Raw genomic sequence first — 20673 nt, forward strand, 5'->3', positions numbered from 1 at the left:
AACTAATAACGATTAGATACAACATACTTCATACTAATGTTGCGTGTTTCAGAATTACAGGATGTTAAAGGCTGAATCTATATTTTAAATTTCCTTAATAACTTCTAGTGTTTTCATAACATCAAGACCAAAACTAGTATACTTAGGTTTTGTAAGATGCTAAATAAGAATTTTGATATAATTTTTTCGCAGTTTCTAGCGAACGCCAGTTACAATCTATGGCTTCGGTGTATTTAGTCATATTTCTTTTAGTGCCACTAAGGTCAAATTTTATTCAATATAACGAAAAAGCGCCTATTTTCAATCAAAAAATGTATTTTCGTGTAATTGCTATGTTGCCCTTTGTTTGCAAAATTATTGCCCATAAGCTGATTCAAATCGTACCATTTCAAATCCTCAAAAATGATGGTTGTTGTGGTTCACTCGTATAGCAACACGTAGCTTAACAATTATTACTTTAGCTTGTCAAAGTAATTAGACTATTTTCTTGTCAGTTGTTCTTTTTCAGCAAAAAGTTGCAATTTAATTTAAAATTGCAATGCCAAGGCATAATAACTTATCCTTTAGTGAGATGCGCGCTATGATTTGTATTTTTGCTCAAATGGATTTTATAATAAGACTTAATTTTCATTTGTTGATAGCCTTTCATTTACTTTAATGACTTAAAGATGAAACTTTTTCATTAATTATTTTTTATTATTCTTTATTGTATAATTAAGAATATGAAATGGTACTGCACGAATTAGCTTATGGGTAAAAATCTTGTAAACGAAGAAAGATATCAGGATTAAACGAAAATACCGTTTATGAATAAAGATAAATACTTTTTCATTATATTGAATAGAATTTAACCTTTGGTTTATTCACAAAAAATAGGACCAAATATATCGAAACGGTGGATTGTAACTGTCGCCTTCTATGAGCTACGTAAAAATTAGATTAAAATTCTTCCTTGGCACCTTACAAAACCTAAGTATACTAATTTTAGTGTTGAAACTATGAAACCTTTAAGCGTTAATCGGGAATTTAAAAATAAAATTTACATGTTACACCCTGTATTTTGAAACACTCAACATTGGTATAAGGCATTTTGGGCCTAATCGTCAGATCTTAGTGTCACCTACCTCGGATTTTGTCATGTTCCTTTTCCAATGAATTATCTTGTACAACTCCCCTCCAATTTAGTTGTTTTTCCATCAATTTCCTGTTTCACTAGTCTTCATTTTTATTGTTATATTTATTCTATTTATCTATTTTCAATCTTTTCTATTCAAATAATGAAGTTTTTTCCACTTTTTCGAATTTGCTTTTATATTTTTTTTCTCTATGTTTGCTTCATTCAGTTTTGTTGGCTTTTTCTTCTACAAGTAAGTTCTCTTATCTGCCTTTGCTTATCCTTTATAATCTGATCTTAAGCCTATTCTCAGGAAGGGGCCTTGTTCAAATTTCACAGTGTTTTGATAACTCCATGTTTCAGTAATTTTCATTCATATCGATGATTTATATTGTCTGGTGCGAAATAACGTTCTAATTATGAAGTTTTAACTCAACTTTCGCCCTTACTTCGGCGGTAAAGTATATCCATTATTAACTTGTTTCGTAGTTTGTTTTTGAATCTTTGTTACCCTCCACGATTTCAATTCACTTCTCCCAATTTTATTGTATTTTTCTATGTCGTTATTCATTTTTCTTTTATAATATTTTTTCTAATGTCTATTCCCTTATTCAGCTGAATTTAATCATATTTTAAATATTAACCTTTCTCCCTTTCTTCTTCTGTCTAGCAATAAAATTACAAAATTATTATTTTTCTTCTTGAAGCAGTTAACATTTTTTTTATAGGTGTAGTTTTAAGGCCATTTTGCCCAAACTTATTCTTGTTAAATTTTTTTTCTCCAGTTCTACAACTTGATTTATCGGTGCGTGAATGTCCAATTGTACTGTTTCAGCCTCTTGTGGAAATACTGAATTTAATAATACACATTTCGTTTTCTGTTTTTCTTTCTCAGTCGAATTATCTTTTACCTATTTTTGATAACATTTTCGTCAACCTGGTCTTCAAGCCTCGCACCAATTTTAATCCTTTTTACTAATATTTCTTACTTTTACATTTGTTTTTGGTGTATTTTTCTCTCTCTTTATTTCCTAAAATTTCTATGGTTTTCATGCACTTTTTCAGTACTCTTCGTTTTGTTGTTATTGTGGCAACCAAGAACCCAGTTTTCTCCTATTTTTAAAAAATTTCCAGATATTTTTTCAATTGTTGTCATTTTTATAGTATTTCTCTGATAACTTTTGGAATTTTCTACCCCATATATTGCTGTTTTCAGTTCCGCCATCCTTAATCGAGTTCGATTTATTTTACCTTCATTGCTCTTTGTTTTTCCTTCCAATTGTCTCAATGTTCATGTTTCCACCCGTTCACTTTATCATGATTTTGATTTTTAATTTTTTTTTGCTATCTCCAGTTAAAAGAATATAAGTAATTCATGGCTCTACAAACAAATGTAATCAAAATTGGCAACTTTATAGTAGGTGGTTCTAAGAGCTTTTAACCTGCTCCTGCTTATAAATTTCCGTCCACATCATTTAGCACGCCATATCCGTATGCAAAACTGGAGTTGATATAAGACTGGTAGGTGGTAATAAAAAATTAAATAATTCATTCATTAATCGTTAATGGCGTCCAGTTTTGTCGTATTTGCTAATTATTGTTGACCGCGAATATAGAAGCCGGTACTCGACTGATAATTCCACCGGATGCTATTTTGAAAGCTTCATAAAAGCTTATTATGAAGTCAGCTTTAAATTAAAAAAATAGATATATTTGAATAACGTGTTCTTGAACAAATCGTCTTAATCATGATCCTTTCAATTTAGTTTTAATATATTCCCAGATTTTTGCACTTAAAATTCTCAAAAACATCATGATTGATACTGTTAAAATCGAGGCAATATGCTATTTTATCTTCAAGGAGATTTATTTTTATTCTTAGGTCTCTCCATTGTTTATTGTCTCAATTTCATGACTCAGTGATCTAATCTTGAATAGTTTTTATTGCATCCAGAAGTGACATCGCATGCAAAGTTAAATTGTATCTGACTCGACAGAACTGTAGTTTTAAAGCGTGTGAAATGTATGGGAATCTTTGATCGAGGCGATTTCTCGTGGGAATTGAACCGTTTTAGATTAATTGAGATTTGACACTATGAGTAGGTATAGAGTTATTCGATTTACTGCAACAAATTAAAACAAATAAAAATTGATAAGAGCAATAAATAGGCTAATCTATCAGTACACATGTTTAAAAACGTGTTCTACAAAAATTTAGAGATTTAGAGAATTAAATAAATAACCTTTATAATTCTACCTACCATTTGATGGTCTCGAATAAGCCCCAAGACTTTTAGAAACTCTAAAGAAATACACACATTTTCTGACAGGTAAAAACTCCCACCAAGAATCTACTAAATCTCATCCAACAATGGAAAAGTTTCTTGGAAATTCTATAGTAAAACCCAAAAAAAATTCCAGAAATTTCAAAAATCTCACATGTTATCCAGAAGTTGCAGATGTTCCCCTACGTGTAAATACACTTTTTGAGAAGTAATCAATTTCCTTGTGCAATCTAAGAAATGCTCGATAAGTAAGGAAACGATGGAGTGTGTAAGTGTACCAAGTGTAGAGTTTCCTTAGAAATAATGAAATAAAGGCAGATCATTTTCTGGCTTCTGGATCTCCAGCGAAACTATCTTAAATAAGTAGCAATGAAAGTAGGTATAAGACAATGAACATCTCATATCATTTAACAGAAGACCAACGTTTCGACACATTCTCAATTTGTATCAGAACTGAAACGCTATAATTTATTAATACCAAAACATCAGAGAATTGTATGCAACCATAAACATACTGGGCTAACGCTAAAAAATTATATATATTAGGTAGACCGGAAAGTTCTGTCCGTTTATGAAGAAAAAGAAAATTATGCAATTTTTGATCTATCTAACAATATTTATTGTACAATATAATTTCCATTATTGTTTATGACTTCTTTCCAGCGTGATGGCAACTTATAAATCCCATTTTTTCAGAACGCCTTGTCTTTGTAGACAAAAAACTCAAGAAGTGCTATTTTGACATCTTCATTTTTGAACTTTTTTTCTGCCAAAAATTTTGCAAAGAAAGGAACAGATAAAAATCAGAGGGTGCAAGGTCTGGGGAGTATGGTGGATGTGAGAGAATTTCCCAGCCTAGCTCTACGATTTTCTGGCGGATCGCCAATGCTGCATGTAGTCTGGCATTGTCGTGATGCAATACGATTTGTTTCCTGTTGAACATTGCCGGCCTCTTTTCTTGAGGTACTTTCTTTAACTCATCCATTTGTCAGCAGTATTTCTCCGAATTGAACTCTTCAATGGGTTTCAAAAGCTCGTAATGGATTAGTCCTTGGATGTCCCATATACACAGCATTCGCTTTTTAAGGCTCAATCCAGATTTAGGAGTGGAGAGAGTAAGTTATCCGGGATTACAGTACGCTCTTTTCCTTACAATGTTTTCATACGTGATCCACTTTTCATCACCAGTTTTTAGACGGTCCAAGAAAGGTTCACTGGCGCCCATAAGAAAAAATAATATTGATGATGGTTCCGGAAAATCGAAACGTCGGATTCCAAATTTCACACTGTCATGTTGTCGAGGAGAAAAAGTGACAACTAAAATGTGTCAGTCATTTTCAATTATCTCTTCAAATGAGTCCAGAAAAAAATTAAACCCTTTTTTGGAAATTTCGTATTTTCCCAGATATTTCCCGAAGTAATCAAAATTTTATAATTTTTCAAACGGCATCTTACAAAGCTCGAAAATAAGCAACTTTGCCCTAATTTCAACGACCTCGTATCTCTTCAAATAACCGATATCCCCATGGTTGAGTTTATAAAACGGACACCCTGTATATAATAATTAGCCGCGATAAAGATGATAACACATAGTATGTACATGGCATGCTGAGGACATGAAGAGACAGGCTACAACTCACAAAATTTAAAAAATTAATTTGGGCACTAAAGCGGAAAATATTACCTGACTGTTCACTCTCATGTAACATTTTTAATCTCTGATAGCATGAAGTTGCTTTTAGCAAATCGAAAATTAAGAATTTTATTTAATTGAATTCGTCTCTCTGATGCAATAAGCAAAATTAAGTTTATAATATTAATATTTTCTTTCATTTTCAATAAAATTTATGCACAAGTTTTTCTTCAGATTCCGAGATATTCAATGAATGAATGCTGCTTTTACTAACTCAGAAGTAATGGCTTGAATTTGATTCATGCCCCCTAGGGATATACAGGATTCAAACAAAGAATGCGTATTTTTTAAAAAGTTTTAAATATTTTTAAGTCAATTTAACAACTTAAATTCTCCTTCAGTGACCACTAAACCCTATAATTGTATATTTACAAGGTGGCCTATTTAAAACAGCCCATCTGACATATCTTGAATTTTTTTTTTTCGCATAACACCGACACATGTCAATTTTACTAAAGGGGACATTTTTAGATCATAAATTCGTGGGTGTAGGGTCATCCCCCTGAACAGGATGGCAACCACTTCAAGAATCTATCTAATAGCACGGGGGGTCAAGTGACACATCAAATCAAAGGTATTTTAATTTTCTTTACTAGTATGCTGAAATTTTTTTCTTCCGCCTTTAAATATTATTTAAAAAAAACGTTTTAAAACATCGGTGAAATAAATCGAAAAAAAAAAATTAAATAGTGTTTTATTTAATTAAGTGTTCAAATTGCGACCTAGTTACTTCCATACAATAATGAAGTCTTTGTTCACCTTTTCCACAACATTTTGTAGCGTTTTGGAAGTTATTTCGTCACATACCATCACTATTCGATGGCGAAGATCTTCTACAAAGATAGATTTCGTTTTATAAACAAAAGTTTTTACATGACTTGATAAAAAAAATTCCAATGGCAATCTTAGGGATCATTTAATGAAACTTCTTCTACTAATCCAGTGATCGGAAAAATGTTGACCCAAAAAGTTACGCATAGAAATTGCATAGTATGGCGGAATGCCATCCTGTTGTAAAGATACATCATTCTCTAGGATTTGATTCTCGTTTTCAAAATATAAGGATAAATGAAGTCTCGAAGCAAATTGAGATAAGATTCACCCGTCAGGTAATCAGATAGAAAAAAATGAATTGAATAACCCCCAAGATTGTCTGATTTTGGGGGCCATTGGAATTTTTCTTATCAAGTCACATAAAAACTGTTACATATGAAACAAAAGCTACCTCTTTAGAAGATCTTCGCCACCGAATAGCGATATCTTGTAATGAAATAACTCCCAAAATCCTATAAAATGTTCGGGAACAGGTTAAAAGAAGACTTTATTATTGTATGGATGTAAATAGGTCGCAATTTGAACTCTTAATTAAACAAAACATTATTGAATTTTTTTTTTTTTTTCGATTTATTTCACCGATGTCTTAAAACGTTTTTATAAAATAATATTTAAAGGCGGAAGAAAAAATTTTAGCATACTAGTAAAGAGAATTAAAATACCTTTGATTTGATCTGTCACTTTACCCCCCGTGCCATTCTCTGTAGAGGGATGACTACATCCACAAATTTATGATCTAAAAATATCTCCCTTAATAAAATTGACGCGTCTCGGGGTTTTCCGAAAAAAAAATCCATTCACGATATTTCAGATGGTCTGTTTTAAATGGGAAACCCTGTATGTAATAAGAGCAGAAATAGTCCTGTTAATCCTTGATTTATAGAAGTATTTTAATGATTGTATCTAAGGTGTTAGAAGCAAGAATAAAAAAATATGAGAAAAAAAGTCAATTTTAAATTATTTATAAACAACAAACTTCATTTAATTTGCCTGGTGATTGCTTTGACAAGGGTTTTACAATAGGGATATTCTCTTTTAAAGTAACTTTATAATTAACAAATACTCCTCCATTGCACAAAGGCGTTAACCACACAAAGCCCTTAAATCGTTTAAGGTATTTTAAATTTATTAATGTATTCTTAACTTTGACTGCAAAATAATTTCCGTAGAAAATTTGAAAAATTGCCTTAGTGTTAGTCAGGTTTTTTCTTTTCTGTGGAAACTAGCCAGATGTTAAATGTAACATTAATAATTTAAATTTAAAGTCCGTTTCACAAATTACCTATTGTATAATATTAGTAATTCCACTCCTCCCTTTGCATCACCGCTTATGAGCAAAATGTATTAGAGAGTTTCAATTTTTGTTATCGAATTAAACTCCGTTTTAATACATTCGCCATAAATTCAATTTAATTTCCGTTGAAGATGAATTAATAACATAATAAGATTTCATTGTACGAATGTTTGTTTTAAATATGAATATCTAGAGAATTCTTACATCACTGTTTTAAAATTTTTTGTTTTTACTAAATGCCAAATGGAGTGTTTAATTTAACTCTATAGTTAATTTAAATTCATGCCGGGTATATTTCAAATTTAAATTTCAGTGTAACTCATATCTAAAATATCTTTTAGTCACCGTGCTAAAAAAAAATGACCAAAAGAATTGTTATATTGCCGAATCTCTGTTCTGATCCACGATATTAAGTGTAAATTTTAGCACATTTTCATAACTAAAAACGTGGCTAAAGTACCAATTTATCAACATTGTAAATAAACCTATATAATAATAATTATAATAATAATAATAAAATAATAATTTTAATAATAATATAACCTTAGCAGACCCACGATATTAACTGCTCCATTTTGGGTATTTAGTTCAAGCAGAAGTGCCTTGACATTTTATCTACCCAATGTATTTACACATCGGTTCGAAATTAATTGGTTTAAACGCTACTGACTTACACCATTATAAAAGAATCACTTATATAGATAAGATAAACCACTATTGGGCATCGTTCAGCAAAGAGAATGGATTGTTTTTATGGGTATGTTGAGGTACCTACCAAATATGCGTTAAATCTCGTTGTTTGTTAATAATTATATTATCCGACGTTATTATCATTGCCTTTCCAGCTGTAGTTTTTAATTCAAAATCCCTTCAATAACATGTGCAATCATTCATTTCGAAAACTCTCTGATAAGCAGATGGCCGGTTCTTTAACATCAACCGACTGTGTGTTCAGTTATTCTTCAATTGGTCGCGGTCTCAAGCGCGTCTTTTACTCTTCCGGAAAATCTTCATTGAATGAAAGGAGATTTAAGCAACATTGAAGTGAATTGCGAAACTTTGAACTTGATTTGGTGCAGTGTTTCAGTGCAAAATGTATAAATTGGGAGGTAATTTGAGAAGATTTTCGTCGAGGGTTGATTGAAGAAGATGCCACAACATTTATATTTTATTACCCATCTTCCTTGATTAAGGCATTTTCCTCAAATCGCCCTATATATCCTCATTTGGCCTTACATCAACCCGTTGACAATAGGTGGCATGGCAGGCGTTATGGTCTTGGCCTACACTGCAGTCTACTTAAGCAGACATTCTAGAGCAACCTCAGAATCACAGGTCAATACCACCCTCATTAGAGGATCCCCCCTCATGAGGAAATTGGTCACCGTATCTACAAGTTCCGACATTATCCTGGAAGATTCTGACAAGTATTCCTCAATTGTTTTGCATCCCTCTGTGAATGAATCTTTATCCCCGTTGAATAATTCAGACGTAGGGGAGATTAATTACGATTCTTGGGAGACTTATAATGGGGATAAAGTTGAAGAAATTACTTCGACGACAGAAACGGGTGATCTGAGCCTAGCAACGATTACATCAACCGAGGAAAGAAAACTGAAAGTGAAAGAGGTATTTAATTTATAATTGATCCTGTAGTTTTTTTAAGTGCTTGTTCCTTTTCACTTTCTTGGCAGTGGCAACAAGTCGTAAACCACTTCAAATGCGCGAAATTACATTAGTTGCGGCAGTTGGTTTCCGTTTCCATTAAATGCCGGGTTTATAAAGTGCTTACTTACTAAATGGCTGTTTCAGGTAAAAGAAATGTCTGTGAGAGACATAGAAACTTTCAAAAACGTCCTTCGAAACCCCTTGAAAGTTTTTTTACTATGAGAATGTTAATCGCTGTATAACAATTCTACATTTATTGAGCTTTAATATCCTTTTCTTGGGGAAATGTAACTTGCCTATTTTATGGGAAAAAAATATATAAACAATGAATAATTGTCCATAGGAACTGCTTCTATAACAGTTTTCCCTTAATACCAATTGTCGAACCCTACCAACCTAAAACCCCCAAAATTCGCATTAGTTCACCTTGACTTAAACTAATCTTGTCGTTTTTTGCTTTACTGTAGCCCGATCTTTTTCCTTAATTGTAACGTAATATAATCCTAAGTCCGACCCTATCCACAATTAGTCCTCTTCGTGGAGATAAGTGGGCAATTTATGTCGAAACGACCACCTCAACAACCATTGATCTTTTCCCCGAAGATTAGCGTAATTTTAATATAAGACGTACCTTAACATACCCATTCAAAATAAACCCAACCAACCTCAACCAATTTAATGCAAAAACACATAGAGAAGAACTGATATTTATAGACTAAATTAAAGCAAAACTAACCTCGGAACTCTCAAGATTTGCTGGATGTTTCTACACTTTTTCAACGAGATTTTTAATATTTTAATGCAAACTGATGCATATAAATAAAACCGATATTTAGAACCTCAAGTGATGGCATTTTAATCCTCAAAATATGGATAATATAACTTCAATCAGCACTGATTTTTCCCCACAATTAATGATAGTTTAAACTTAAAACTGGAACCAATCTTAACTGATTGTATCCTTTAACCTTAACAAGATATTCATTTTCAAACTCACATCAACCCATACCGATTTTTCCTTGTAAGAAGAGCTTAAAAAATAGATATCTAACAGATCCTGTACCTCGAAAAAGGACGCTTTTAGAATCTAGATCTGTTCTCTGTCACATGGAGGTTGGCAAGTTATGATGTGCAGAGTGTCTCTGAATTGACAGTACACCCGTTGACCCAAAAATCCGTATCCAAAAAAGAAGGTATTGGAATACCTTCTTTTTTTTGCAGTTTGATATAGGTAAGTTTGCTCCTAGACAAACTTACCTATATTCAACGTTGCTTCGTTTTACCACTACAGTGCACCAAAGTTCTCAAATTAATGTCGTTTTTTAGAACTAAGGGTTATTACATACATTACTACATTGCCGTTTTTTAGCATAAGCGGGATATTTTTATGCGTGAAAATATTAAAAATACCGCGTGATTCATAAATAAAAGTTTATATATTCGTTACCCCTTGATAACTGACTTTCAATTTTTGTTTTCCACTAACTGACTTTATTTTGAAACTTTTTTGTCTGTTCTAAAACGTTCGCCAGACCTACACTCTCTCTACAAAAAAGCAATTTACGGCACTTCGCAATTCATCATCGTTGTGAAAACAACGTTAAAAAAGTCCTATACGATGCCCAAAGTGCAGATTAATTTTTTGAAATGGATTTATTTATGTATTAAGGAAAACATTTAATATTCTGAATATTTGTTATAGAACTCGAACTAAATTGGTAGTTATTTCAAATTAAAACTTTATTCATGTTTTTGTTGGAACGAAACAACAATGATGAACTCCAAGGCGTCGTAAATATGTTTTTATAGCGTAACTGTATGTCTGGCGAAAGTTCTACAAAAGCAAAAAGTTTCGATATATAATTAACTAAGGGTAGACAAAAAATTGCAGTCATTCATACAGGGAGTAGGAAAAATACGACCTTTTATTGACGAACCAGACACCATTCTTAATATTTCTACGCATTAAAAAAAGTTACCGCCTACGTCAGAACACGTCAATTTATTTAGTAAGTCTTAGTTATAAAATGAGTGAAAATCGATCAAATCATTTAGCAATCATTTCAGGGGCCCCCTGGATATTTTTTAGTTTTTTTTTTTTAATTTAGCAGTGCTCAGAAAATTCTCATAATCGAGTTAGAATATTCTCTAAAACGCTTCATATGCAAGTTTTTGGTCTAGACAAGTTTGCTACACCTCCAACTAGGTTGTAGCAAACTCGAGATCAGAGATTATGCTCGTTATAGCCGGGCGTGCGTTATGTCCGATTCAAGTTAATATGTATACATATATATATATATATATATATATATATATATATATATATATATATATATATTATGTATGCTTTAAAAATTCTCACGTGTTGATTTTTTTGTAAATTTGTATATACATAGTTAAGACTTATATACCAGTTCAAAGAAAAAAAAGACAAAAAACACTTCTCTTTTATTTGTATCCATGTAATACCCATGTAGTACATCATATTAATACTACAATCAAACATACTATTTATTTTATACTGTAAAGTAGTCAGTTATTTTATTTTGCATTTAGTTTTTAATGAGAGGATGTCTTTCAATATAGCTATATAGCTTGTTGAAAATCGGTTGTTAGCAAATTGTTATCCATTTTGATATACTCTTCTAGATCAACATTATTATGCTTCTTAATCAACTCTGACAATGGTATGTCTTCTTCGCAACCTTGATCAACAAGTTCCTTTTGCTGTCTAAAATCTAAAATCGTGCAAAATCAATTACGAATCATTAAACATAGAAATTCCCGGTGTAGAGATCATCCCAACAAAAAGCACCCTAAAACTAGCCTAATAAATTCTTCAGGATGGTATTTTTATTTAACAAGAATTACTCGTCATCAAATAAACGCTTTATACATTTTTAACATTTAGTTCGTTAAAACCGACCGTTCGTTATAAACCAGATTCGTTATGGCCGACTTCGAGTGTATTTTGAGTATCAAAAATTTAAGTATTTGTGTTTAAAATTCGAGATTCTGGTCTCACACTTTCCAAAGGAATGAAATCCCAGAATTTTAGATTGTAGAGAGTTGCCATTGATGTTTTGCAAGAATCAGTTCTCTATGTCCCTTGGGAGTTTTCTAGTAGATTTTAGACTTTTATGTATTTGACGAGTTAAGAACTTCATATTTAGGTCTTAAAATCGATTTTCAACTAAAAGTTTGTCTCACAATGTTAAGATCTGAAGTATTTCAGATTTAGGTTTCTGAATTATTCTTAGTGTGTCTAAAGCTTCTAATACGTATATTTCAGATGTTGAAAAATTACAATTTCCTTCTTAAATCTCCATGAAGTTTTGAAAATTTACAAATCAGAAATTAAGCAAACTGAGCTACTTTAACCAAACATCGACAACGCTTGTTGGAGTGAATGCTGTGTTGTCAATACACCCCCTCAAATTTCATTTAGAGTCTGGATATTTTTGTCAATTCACTTCGAGTTACAGTTGGAAAATTTATTTAGCGACAAACCCTCAAAATGCTTTTTGCTGCTTTTTACAACTCTTTTTCTCGGTTTCAGATGATGAAGCATGCCTGGGACAACTACGTTCTCTACGCATGGGGCAAGAACGAGCTGCGACCAATTTCCAAGCGTGCACATACTGGAAGTTTATTCGGTAGTCAACCATTAGGAGCTTCGATTCTGGATGGCATAGACACTCTGTATATAATGGGCTTAAACGAAGAGTTTAAGCAGGCGAGAGATTGGGTCGCCAAAGAGCTCGACGTCGATGCAGTGGTAAGTGGCCAGTTTTTTGGTAGTTTTAGTTGACCAAACCACGTTCCACGACTTTTAACTAGATGGCTTTTTAACGCTTTACTGAGCAAGTATTTAAAACGCATCCTTTCGATTCGTTCCCAGGTTTCGTTTAAGCGGAAATACATAAATCGGTGAAACGTTACGAGGCACTTTTTGTGTATTTTGCTATGGTTGTGGCTTAAGGCTGGTTCAGCTTTTTGGTGATAATTTATGGGAGCTTAATCGCTCTAAATGAGGCGTAATTTTATTCGCCTTTATGCTTTAAATTCATATGGAATCCTAAGTTACTAATTAATTGCAAACACGAGATTGTAATCCCTAATATTGATGAAGATTGAATTTCAATACTCAGATAGTTGTTTAAGACAGTAACAGAATTCATGCAGTCGTGTGCTTCTCCTACATAAATCAAAATTTAAAATGTTTTCTTTCTGTTTGGCTCCATCTTTGAATTTTTATCGAACTGAAAAGCTGAGAAGCAGTTTTTTGAGACTGAATTTAATTAAGAAATTTCTGTTTTTAACTGCACAATATTCACCATTTCCTTATTTCATGAGAATTTCATTTACCATCTGTTCGTCACTACAAATTTGGTATTTCGTTATGACTTATTAGTTGTAAACACAGCAATAGATATTGATTTATCATTGTCATATTTTATCATATACATAACAAATACGGTGAAAATTAAAATAATTTTATACCAATATGCTTTGCTGGTACTGTTATCATCCCAATTGCATTAATGCAGGTTGCCTTATAATATTGATAGGTTACGATGCACTTGGTATATTGCATATAATAAAATGCCTTTTTGCCACGGTTCCTAATTAAACTCGGTTTCCCACGGTATGTGAGTCTCTGGTAAATCTCTTGTAAAGTCATGTTTGTTCTGACTATTTCATAATGATAGATTGTTAAAACCTGCTTCCCACGGTCTGTGAAACCCTAATTTTAGTGCTAACTTAAATTTCTGAAAATATAAATTTAAGTCTCAAAGAAAGTAGAGAATTTTTTGCTGTTCTAAAGGTATTGAAAGGCAGTGGCGCACCTCCTGTATGAGAGCTACTGAAAATTTTCGAAAAGCGTAATGCTAAGATGACATTTTCCTCTGATTTCTTCAGATTTATATACTCCCGTCTGGATATGTTCATAAGTTCCTTAAATTATCTATTTATAAATATAGAATTTTTGTAATGAATTCTTTGAGATTTTAAATTTAGTGAAAAGCAGTGAAAAACATTTAAAAAATATCATATTATAGGATGAATCAGTTGAAGTAAAGAAAAATATGTTTCCCAACGTAATCATCAACAATTAGGTCTCATTTTTAAAGTTTCAAAAACTATTCGTTCCCAATAAGGTGTCGCAATGAAAGAATTTTTACAATATTTCGTTAAAATGAGAGTTCTTTAACATATGCAGATCGGCTTAGGTCGGTGTTAACTACGTAGTTAGATGTTAACATCATTAGTTATTAGAACTTAAGATACTCTGCATATTTCTAATCGCTGAACTAACCTGATTCTCGAAAATGCTTGCAGGATTGCTGTTAATTAGATTAAATAGAAGGATTGACTATAGAAACATAGAGAATGTCGAAATATACAGGCTAACTCAATCTTCATCAATGAATAACACTTGACATATTCGCTATTATTATGTTATAGATGCGTGTACCACAAAATTAATCGTTCTAGATGTCTTGTTCAAAGCGAAGAAAACTTGTTGACGTGTTTCACTCGAATTAAAGTACTTTATTAATATACAAAACTTTCAAAAACAAGAAGTGTGTACAAAAGAGTTCTGGATTTACTTCAAGACAAAAAAAGAAAAGAAATCGTAGTGTATGGTAAAGACTGTACATGGCATTAAGGGATGTTGAATTTATCACCGAATTACAACCATTTTTTTAAATATTTGCTATGTTTCTCGTCACTGTTTAGCAATAGATGAAAATGTTAAGTATATTCCCCCTGAATTATAGGTGGCAGATGTGTCAGTCTTCGAAGTCAACATTCGATTCGTCGGTGGTCTATTAACTTGTTACGCTTTAACCGGCGAAGTCATGTTTCGGGACAAAGCTCAACTAATCGCAGATAAACTTTTGCCCGCATTTAATACTCCCACGGGCATACCTAATGCCCTGGTGAACTTCAAGACTGGAGTAAGTATTTGTCACCGCATTTTAAAGCATGTCTGATCGTGAATTGTAGTCCAGCAAGAACTATGGCTGGGCAAGCGGCGGTTCAAGCATTTTGGCCGAATTCGGTACTTTACATCTGGAATTCGCGTACCTCAGTGATGTAACTGGGAAAACGATTTACAGGAATAAAGTTGATAAAATCAGAGAGGTGCTGAAGGAGCTTGAGAAGCCAAACGGACTATATCCCAATTATTTAAACCCAAGAAGCGGAAAATGGGGACAACGTGTGTGGTATTTAAGGAAATTTGAATCTAAAAGTAACCTAAATTTTGTAGATCACATGTCCATGGGAGCTTTGGGTGATAGTTACTTTGAATATTTGTTAAAATCTTGGTTACTTTCGGGAAAAGAAGACAATGAGGCTAGGCAATTGTTCGATGAGGCCATGGAGGCAGTGCTGAAACATATGCTACATGTTTCTCCGGCTGGTTTAAGCTATTTTGCCGAATTAAAGTTTGAGAGGGTCGAACACAAAATGGACCATTTGGCCTGCTTTTCGGGTTTGTTTATTACTGCGCTTTTAAACATAATTATTTGACGTTCATTTTTTATTTAGGGGGAATGTTTGCTTTGGCCTCCAAAACTCTGAAAGACGACCACTCTTCCAAATATATGGATATAGCCAAACAACTAACAAACACTTGTCATGAGTCTTACGACAGGTCTTATACGAAACTAGGACCAGAAGCATTTAGGTACTTTCAATGCTCACAGCATTTTCACTTTAAGACAATTTTTGTTCCCGTTAGGTTTTCCGAAGGGGCAGAAGCCAGAGCTTTAAAAAGTTCGGAAAAGTACTACATTTTACGGCCTGAGACGATAGAGTCGTACTTTTATTTGTACAGATTAACCAAAGATGAGAAATATAGAGACTGGGGCTGGGAAGCTGTGCAGGTAGATCCTAGAACTTTCTAGTTGGAACTTAGTTTTTGAACTTGGTTTTTTTTGGCTTATGCAGGCATTAGAAAAGCACTGCAGAGTTCCCGGTGGTTATACGGGTATTAAGAATGTCTACTCTGAGGAGCCGCAGCAGGACGACGTGCAACAGAGCTTCTTATTAGCCGAAACACTAAAGGTTAGAGTTTCTTTAAATATTTCATTTCCTTTATTTTAGTTTAGTTTTATATCTAAGTTTTAGCTTGTGAAAATGTGCTTTGGATCACCGTGTATATAGATATTGTATATGTGTGTGTATACATTTTCAAATCAGTGGGGCAGCATGTTTCTAAGAGTAATTGGTTATGGAAATTCATTAAAATTTCCTTCGCTACGTCGATAGTTTGCCAAAAATTTCAAAATCATAATAGACACATTCTATCGGCTTTTGCTGAAAAAAAGGTTGTGACGAGCATTTTGAAATTTTATATGTCCCAGGATTTTCTTCATTATGATTGTGATTTCTGAAGTAACGAGATTACAATTGTCACATTTTTCAGCAAATTTAATGTTGTAAATTTCAGAATCCACCTCTACTCCTTTAATTTTGAAACTACCATGTTCTAATTTTCAAATTTGATAGAAAAACCTACAGAACTTGAAAATGTGTCATTAGTGACATAACAACTCTCAAAATCTTGAAATGGATGCTGTATAATTCTTAGTCTTACAGATTACCGTAGCCCCTTCTCCTCCCCATTCCTGTGATTCTGATGTAATTAATGTATAATTTCTACATTTTATAGAAAAATGTGTGGACTTTTAAAATTTTGTAAGGTCAGTAGCGAAGTGAATTTCTAAATCTTGAAAAAGAAACTTTTGAGTGGTTCAGTCTAAAAATTTCAGAATCCTTCCTGTGGTGTAATGAAACTCACTCCGAATGTTGTGTATTTTGAAATGAGGCAATTGTCCCATTTTGGTTGCGGTGTATTCAAATTTTGAAAGAATGCAAATAGTCCAGAAAATGTTGAAAAGTCTTGAAAAAGAGCTCAATGTTTGTGAATATTTGAAGTTTTAGAACCTTTGATTTTAAAGCAATCTTGATTTCAGAATCTCATTTTGTAAAAAAAAAAACGCACATGTTTTATAACAATATCAACTTCGGTAGCATAACAAATTTGTAAATCTCATTTTAAAATAAACAATAATTTTTATCTTTATTTCAGTACTTGTACTTACTATTCTCCGATGAGGACTATTACCCGCTGGACCAATGGGTGTTCAACACAGAGGCGCACCCCTTTCCCATAAAGGGTACAAACCCTTTTTATCGGGAAGCAGTCGCTTAAAGTCTAGTCAATATTCAAATGTCTTTTCCTGACACCCTCCGTTATGGAGCAAAGTGCGTACGGCAACGCCAACGATTCCTTCAGGTATAGATAACCAAAAAGCAGCAAAAAATGATGGAAAAAGTTGGTTTTAAAGTCCAGTTGAGCGTAAAAGTTGCTCTTTTTCATCATTTTGGATTGCGCTGACAACACCATGAGATTCATGTAAATAACTAGACCTATTTTCTAAGAAAACATAAGTGTTTATTATTGACTACACTACATATAATTATTATGCGAAGAATGTGAAATTAGTAAATAGTGTGAGATTATGACGGATTTAAGTGATATAAATCGTATATAAGTTAATTTGTGTGTCAAGGTCGAGATTTGGTGACGTATTATTTCGCTTACCTTCCGTGTATGAACATGCGAAGTTAATGAAGATTGTTGAGCTGGTTAATGTCAGTGTACTTGACAATCTTGCACCAAGGAAAACTTCGTTATTTTGACATAAACCGCTTTTATGTTTTATTATACATGTATTATTAATTTGGCAACTGACATGCGTTAACTACGAGAGTTGTGAAGTATTAGTAAATTAAAGAGTAGTAATTTATGTATATATTTGAAGTGACGAATGAAGCATCAACTTTATGTGTAGCTAATTTTCCTATTTAATAGGTTTAATGTGCGGGGCCTTTTTGCATCTTCCTTTCTACACAAATGCTCTTCGAACTAGAAAATTTATTGATTCAAGTGTAGAATGCGTAGATAGTTTATCCCATTAAGAATCTGAATAGTGCAATTTTTTAAATCTTTCATAGTAGGGTCAGGAAACCCAAGACTATGTGCTTTTCTCCCTTAAGTAAAGAATTGACGATTAAAAAATACTGAAGCCTGAAATGTTTAAAAAATGATTGTCAGAATGAGTTTTGATATGTTTGTTACAGTACTATAAGATTCAGAAATTCATGAAATGGTAACATATTTTTAAAGATAAATCCTTCAACATGGAACTCATTTTCTGCTAGATTTTCTGAAAAAAGTTATTGGTTATTGGTTTCAATATAGTTGGTACAAAATTCAATTATTCAATCAAATAGTCATAACTTTTTTTGGTTTAATTTCATTTGTTCATATTGGATTTGGCGGAGAAAAGTATAAATATTAGATTTTCCTAATTGTGTGAAGAAATTTTAAAATGTGGTCGTATTCCGTTTTTGACGAGATATCCTGTAGCTACTCTTCTGAGGTCTGACATATTTTTTGGTGGAGATTTTGAACAATATTTGAACTTGCTTTTCAAGCCAAAATTTACTTATTGTTTCCACTGTTGAACAGTAATACGATTTGCCTGTTTCAGTGGTGAAGGCTCAACTGGCATTCAGTGAGTAGCCCGCCACCGAGGGAGAACTACATCCACAAGTTTCACAAATTAACTACATGTATTTTTCTTCGGATCGCCCGAGTTAAAATCATCTAATAAGTCAATTGTATTTTCCTGCGGCATAAGTTTCAACTGACGATTGAAGAGTAGATCCACCATCCCCGGTTAGATTGCAGTGATAGGTACGAGTGAATGCGTTTGAAGGTTTCAGACAAAAAAGTTCTTTAAGTTTTATGTCTTAAAATAACTGTGCCAAAATTGTCCAAATTGAATTTTGTTGATCGCAACTCAATATTTTTTCCGTCCTGCGAATGTTCCCAACCAACCAATTATTGGTAATACTGACTATGGCCCGTTTCGCTTTATTTTTTTGTGCAGTCCATCATTTTCTCCCGTAGAAACGTCGCTATCTGTTTATTTTGCAGTTTGCCAATGAAGTTTTCACTAAATCTGTTTTCCGTAACCTCGAATGCATTATTGTATTATATTGAAGCTCGACATAATCCATAATTAAGGTTGTAAAAAGTTGAAAACATCAACATTTTATTACATACAAATGGCGTTTTGTGTATAGTTGCCCTATATGGTTGCAATAACTATCACTTCCTGTGTGGTATAAACTTAGCAGCACCGCCTAAAATATTGCTCTGCTAATCGATATTCAATGTCAGGTTAATAAATACACTATGGGACTTCTGGCTCAATAGCGTTAGCGTAGTTAGATTGTTGTGCGTTGCTCTAATCAGTAAGCGTTCAAGATCGTTTGGTTGAATCTAGTGCGTGAGTTTGTGGCTGTTATGTAGTGTTTGGGGTGGTATGGGATATGGGGTAACTCTAAGGGTTGTTGGGTGAGATGTTTAAAAAAAATATTTCTTGAGTATATTATTAATATTATTATTATTATATGCCATAGGCATATATTTGGAGAGCCAATTATTTATTGAATGTAATGGATTCCATGCCCAATTGACTTAATCAATATTAATAAGTTTAGTTTTTGTGACAGTTATTTAGGATCTCGTCGACGACATTCTTCAAGTTGCAACCTTTTAAGTACGCTAAATTACATCCACACAATTCTTCGATCAATATTCCATTGACTTCTTCAGGCAAATATATCCTTCGGGGTAGTGCAGTTCATGTACATGTTTTTTGTGGTTTCATTCGCTTTTTGTTTATCTTCAGCAGATAGAAAAAATGACGTCCTCGGTGATTTGAATAAGAAGTGGTGTGTTTATAGAACATCTGGACTGGTCACTTCTTTCATGTAGAAGTCTTTACTATAAGGGCCAAGATAAAAACCTTAAATGTTCATAACACTGTTCTTCGTTCTTTTTGGTGAGTATGTCTGTCTCCAAATATTGTTTTGAAACAACTGATTGACTAATGCATAGTTTGAAATAAATTCTGCTGGGAAATCGTAAGATCAACCAGTTGCAATATGTTTTATTTTTCTTTACGTATTTGGTGGCACATAGAGCGTAGGCGGATCAGCCTTGTCATAATATCGGTGCTGGTTGGATCTGCTCATCAGTAGTTCAAGGTAAAAATTTTAAAAATTAGTTATACCATTCTTCTCTCACTTATCCTCTATAATGGTGAGTATATCTATTTTGCCAGTTAAGTACCGCATTTGGTTATTCCAGACTAAAGGTTCGCATAGTTATAAACAAGTATCACCTCTACTTCAAACCAGTATAAAGCTTTTTCTTACTATGAGATACTCATTTTTTTCTGTGCGATGAGTATCATATTCCGTATGCTCAGTAAATCAACAACCATCGATACTAAGAGCGATGCTAATGCTGTAGATAAACTCATCATACGTGGCATGACATTTACTGCTACATTCCAATCTGTTTTTACTTGCTTACAAGTCTTTAGCAATGTTTCTCTCTTTGTATTCATGTTTAAGTTGTATGTAAATAGCCAAACCAAACAATTATTGTGAGTAGGACCACCAGCACCGGAACATATAATAACACTAGTCGGTCTTCTCACTAATAACAATGCCAGTAAATAATTAGCAATGTTGAAATCTTGATCTTAAAATTCCCAAAACTAATTTATTAACATACACCTCACAATGCGACACAGCAACTTCGATTTTCTTCAAAAGACTGAATGAATAAATTCAAAATCTTCCAAAATAATTTCATATGTACTCATATCTTTATAAAACAATC

At 32.9% G+C, this 20673-nt stretch overlaps 1 protein-coding gene across 3 annotated transcripts in view; it reads left to right on the top strand.

The window, feature by feature from the left end:
• alpha-Man-Ia (alpha-Mannosidase class I a) overlaps positions 1–19862 on the top strand; it is a 41510-nt gene extending 21648 nt beyond the window's left edge. Inside the window, exons 1-10 of one of the 3 annotated variants that reach the window (XM_066282982.1) lie at positions 8160–8329; positions 8476–8849; positions 12448–12666; positions 14675–14854; positions 14904–15117; positions 15169–15393; positions 15450–15588; positions 15643–15787; positions 15852–15968; positions 16996–19862. In XM_066282982.1, coding sequence (XP_066139079.1) covers positions 8314–8329; positions 8476–8849; positions 12448–12666; positions 14675–14854; positions 14904–15117; positions 15169–15393; positions 15450–15588; positions 15643–15787; positions 15852–15968; positions 16996–17118 — 1752 coding nt within the window. In that variant the 5' untranslated portion in view covers positions 8160–8313 and the 3' untranslated portion in view covers positions 17119–19862. Of the gene's footprint in view, positions 1–8159; positions 8330–8475; positions 8850–12447; positions 12667–14674; positions 14855–14903; positions 15118–15168; positions 15394–15449; positions 15589–15642; positions 15788–15851; positions 15969–16995 lie in introns of those variants that run through there. The other 2 variants (XR_010732166.1, XM_066282981.1) reach the window with 2 other exon arrangements.
• Positions 19863–20673: the final 811 nt, after the last annotated feature.

Source organism: Euwallacea fornicatus, chromosome 6 (genome assembly GCF_040115645.1).
Source record: "Euwallacea fornicatus isolate EFF26 chromosome 6, ASM4011564v1, whole genome shotgun sequence".
In the NCBI taxonomy this organism is placed as follows: domain Eukaryota; kingdom Metazoa; phylum Arthropoda; class Insecta; order Coleoptera; family Curculionidae; genus Euwallacea; species Euwallacea fornicatus.